The 4,717-nt window shown below is 50.5% G+C and overlaps 1 protein-coding gene across 1 annotated transcript; it reads left to right on the forward strand.

The window, feature by feature from the left end:
• Nucleotides 1–2,687: 2,687 nt before the first annotated feature.
• Nucleotides 2,688–4,641, forward strand: LOC103797025 (bile salt-activated lipase-like; the record flags this gene model as incomplete). The annotated part of the gene is given in 5 exon segments (XM_009069218.1): nt 2,688–2,752; nt 3,215–3,366; nt 3,774–3,896; nt 4,212–4,409; nt 4,511–4,641. Coding segments are annotated over 5 exon segments (669 nt in total), but the record flags the coding sequence as incomplete, so codon positions are not given.
• Between the last annotated feature and the right edge of the window lie 76 nt (nt 4,642–4,717).

Genomic DNA, 4,717 nt, shown 5'->3' on the forward strand with positions numbered 1-4,717 from the left:
AGGCAGGAGACTGCAGGTTGGCAAGTCCCTCCTGTCAGGCAGAATTCCTATTACTTCTCCCAGTGTCAGACTCTCTCTTTACTCTCACCTGAAGTCTCACTTGAGCAAATGAGGCTCCTGCCTAACACCTCAGGACTTACTGTGTCCAGCTGCCCTGATGAAACTGACCTTGTGTGGCTCTTTTTCCCCCAGTGATCCCAACAAAGGAAATTCAGATGTGCCTGTTTCCTGGCTGCCCTACAGTGACAAGGGCAGTTACTACCTGGAGATCAACAACAAGATGAACAAGGATTCCTTGAAGCAGGGCCTGAGGTCCCAGTATGTGAACTTCTGGAACACAGTGTACCAGAAACTGCCACAGGTTGTCAACATCTCCCAGTCAGAGTTGATGTTCTGAAGCCAAGAGAAAACACCTTTAAAGATAGTTCATTAAAGGCTTGATAGTAACTGAGTGACTCTGGTTCTCTGTGTGTTTGCCATGACAGGATTTTCTTGCTGATGTCAAGGTTAGGCAGAAAGGAACATCCCATCTGTGGGCAGTGTGCATTCCCCTGACCTGTGACACAGCTATGTCCTGGGGATGGTACTGACAGCCACAGGCTGTCTCTCCCCACTGAGCTGTCTGTTGGCTCTGGGGTTGTTTTCCCTTTTTGCCTGTGTTTCCCTGGGCAGTTCAGCCCCAATCTCAGCCTGTCCTCTGCGTATTCCCATGATACCATCAGTGTCCCTGCTGATACCAACCAGCTACAGTTACAGCTGCAGCAGGTGAACACAAACCAGTCCTGACCTTTTGCTGATTGTGTCAGACATCAGCTCAGGAATAGACAGGGGCAAAATAAACCCACAGGAGAGGTGATTCCTCACTGCTTTATGGGCAGGGGCCAGTCCAGGCTGGGCTGGGGAGCTCCAGCTCTGAGCAGGGCAGGACAAGGAGCATGACTGCCCACAATCCTCATCCTCCACACGTGCCCATACACACACCCATGACAGGCCCAGCCAGGTCCCTGTACCCCACAGTGGGCACAGCAGGGCTCACTGTGGTGGAGCTGTCCCACACACTGTGGCTGGTGTGCATGGAGAGCTCAGAGCTGGTGTGGAACCCCAGGGACATGCTGCAGACACTGGGAGGAAAGCAGCGGGTGTCGTGGGTGAGGAGCCCTGGGGTATGTGTGGAGGTTCTCTGTGCAGAAAGAATGTATGGTAGGGATGTATCCCAGTCCTGGGGAGGGTTGAGGCCAGGGTCAGGGAGCCCCTTGCACTGGAACCTCCTCCTACCTGCTTCCAGTGGGATGGAGCAGACGGGAGGGTGTGCAGGAGTCAGTGCCATATGTGCCTGACTGGACCTGTGCCCTCCTGGCCCTGGTTGGTTTTGCCAGAAGAACAATCTGTGAGATCTCCCACAAGAAACATCTTTCATTTCATTACTGTTGTCCTTCATCGGCACGTTTTAAAAGAAAACAAATTTCTTGCTTGAAGTGGTACCTGCATTTCCCTCTTGCTTTGCCTCTCCCTGCACCACTGAGTAGCTGCAGTAGCTACAGGAGAGCAAATGCAGAGGGTGAAGCCTTCAGTGCTCAAATACAATTCAAACAGATCAGTACCAAGTGGCTGAGGGTTTTCTGCCTGTGGGGAGAGAGCACCTGTGTCACGGTGCAACTGGATGGAACTTTGAAGGTTTTTTGTAATCTAAATCTTCTTTCCTGAGTGGTATCATAAGAGTCTTTTATGGTACCAGTGTATGATAGGGAGGTTGGGCCAAAGTTAAACCAACCCACTGCTCACCTGGTTGAGTCCCTTCTTTCCAGAAATCTGGAGCACAAATTTGTTTTTGCAAGTTCCCATGAATTCTCCTGTTACACCATAAAATGGATGTGAATCCTTTCCTTCTTTCCTCCTCTTAGGAATCCATCTACGTTTTCTGAGAAGGAGCCTTACCCTCCTTATTGACAGATGTTCTACCAGCTCTGTGATTTGAATGTGGAAAGGTATTGCACTCTGGCAGCTGAGTCTTCTGTCAGAGATAGACTTCAATGCCTAATGTTTATATCCCATCCATTCCTCCCTCTCTCCTTGGCAAATACAACAAGCAGTGAAGACAGCACAGAGCAGCTACATATGAGCCTGGTGAGAGCTGAGTGTGATGAAGACAAGGAGGAAGAAGACCTCAAGCCTTATGCTGTAAGTGCAAATGAAATGGAGACAGAAATTCTGCACTATGTGTGAACCTGGTGAGCAGTCTGGCTGCTGTGAGACATAAACATCTTCAAAGATTGCTATCGTTTTCTGAATCTTGTGCATTCCCCAGTGTGTTATGAACACCAGGTTTCTCGTAAGTTGTTGATACTATGTTCTACTGCATGGTTTGATATGATTTTATCCTCCTGAGCTTGGATGAGGCTTCTCAAGACTTCAGTGTGGTTTATGCTCTCTGCAGTTTTATTAGACTGAGTGATTTCCTTTGGTTTGGCCTCCAGCCCACAAAAGCAACACCTGCAGGACTCTCACACGGCGATGCCAGTTCACCTCAGGCATGGCTCAGCCTCAAGCTACTGAAGGACAAGTGTGTAGAGGCTCCCCTGGGTTCCCTCAGAGCCAAGACTGGGGCATGGCATTGACACACACCTGCACTGCTGGCTATATATATCCAAACCTCCACTGGGCACTGTCTCCTCAGGTGTGCACTCACCATGGCTCGCTGGGAGATCCTGTGCTTGGCCTTGTGCTGCTACCTCGGGGTAGCAAGGGCTGCAACTGTAAGTACAAAGACACTTCTCAGGGCTAGGAAAGATATGTTGCCTGAATGAGCAAACTCCAGCTATGTCTGGTCAGGAGCCCCTGACAGTGGCTCTGTGGGTCTGATCGCCAAAATGGTGTTTTCCTGCCCTGACCATGGCAAACATTCTCAACAACATTGTTCCAAGAGTTCCTTGGAACCTGCCAAGATGTGGACAGGTCTCTCCTTCCTCTTTGGGAGTGTGGGGAAATTGCTGCTGCCAGTCTGCTATAAGAAGCACCTGCAGGATACCTGCATGGACACAACTAGGCAGAACCTACCTGTGAGCTTTCCACGGGGGGCCGAGGGCACGGATGGGGAGGGTGGGCTGAGAGTGGGTCCATGTTTGGGACTGGTCAGGGCAAGATGTGGGTGTTGGCAATGTGGAAATCCAGGATCATAAAGAACTGAGCAATGGATTTTCTCTTCTCCATGGTACCACCTGGGTGTGGTGCTCACCGAGGGTGGTTTTGTGGAAGGTGAGAGTAAGAAACTGGGACTCTTTGGGAATTACGTCGACACGACATGAGGGATTCCCTTTGCTGCCCCTCCAAAGACTCTGGAAGACCCTCAACCTCATCCTGGCTGGGATGGTATGATCCAACTTTTGAATGCTTTGCTTCGGGCTTTTTGTTGCTTCTCTCTCTTTAGTCTGTTTTTAATAAACCAAAGATGTTGCTCCTGCTTTTATTTAATAAGGAGCATCAAGAAAAAGCTCTTTGTCCCCTGATGGGTCTGAGAGTCTAAGTGTTCCCAAGCAACTCAAGTAACCCCAGGAAGTAACTCAGCCAAAGCAGCTCCCACACCTGCCCTCCCCATGCCTTGGTTGTCCAGACTTAGTTCACATGAGAAAGAGTCCCACTTTCTCCCAGACTGATCAGGGTGGCTGAGGAGTCTTTTCTATCTCTGCTCTAAACTCAGAGTGGAGAGGATGAATGCAAATAGAGGATGGAGCTGATGCCTCTAACTAGGACATGCTGTCATCCCCCTCTCCTCTCAGGAACATTGAAGGCAAAAAAATTCAAGAACCGCTGCATGCAGATGAAACTCACACAGACTGATGTGCGTGGGAGTGAGGACTGTCTCTACCTGAACATCTGGATCCCTCAGGGGAAGAGACATGGTAAGTGCTTGGCAGAGACCTGAGCAAGACATTCAAGCTGCTTTTTGCCTGGAGCATCACTCAGCAGTTATGTTCCACAGCAGGGAAAATGCTGAGCAGTGATTTTCTGAGGGAAAGGTGGGAACCATGTCAGGCAATGTCCCTCAGCTGCAACCTGCAGGAAGGTTCAGCATCTTGTACAAAGTAAGGACTTTGTTGTCATCATATCTGCTCATGCCCAGGTTCAGTGATGCTCAGGGAGTGGGTAAGGGGATGGAGGGGCAGCACCTCCTATCTCTGTTGGAGCTCACTCTGCTCTTTTTCCTCACCTCCCAGTCTCTACCAACCTGCCAGTGATGGTGTTCATCTACGGTGGTGCCTTCCTTGTGGGAGGGAGCCAGGGAGCCAATTTCCTTGATAACTACCTCTATGATGGGGAGGAGATTGCTGTGAGGGGCAACGTGATCGTGGTGACCATCAACTATCGCCTGGGGCCTCTTGGCTTCCTGAGCACTGGGGATTCAAACTTGCCAGGTACCATAGCTGCTCCCTCTTTGGGGGAACCCTGTCCTGTGTCCTGAGTTTCTCAGCTTAGCTGTGCCCTTGCTCAATGGTTTGTGCTCTGTGCCACTCAGGGAACTATGGGCTGAAGGACCAGCACATGGCTATTGCCTGGGTGAAGAGGAACATCAAGGCCTTTGGGGGTGACCCAGAAAACATCACCATCTTTGGGGAATCGGCAGGTGCTGCCAGTGTCTCCCTGCAGGTGAGTTGTCCCTACAAGAGCCTCTTCTCTCTAAATGGGAGAGGTCCTTTTGTCTCTCAGCTGCTTTCCTCCCCTC

The sequence above is a fragment of the Acanthisitta chloris genome, unplaced genomic scaffold (assembly GCF_000695815.1).
Source record: "Acanthisitta chloris isolate BGI_N310 unplaced genomic scaffold, ASM69581v1 scaffold17782, whole genome shotgun sequence".
In the NCBI taxonomy this organism is placed as follows: Eukaryota; Metazoa; Chordata; class Aves; order Passeriformes; family Acanthisittidae; genus Acanthisitta; species Acanthisitta chloris.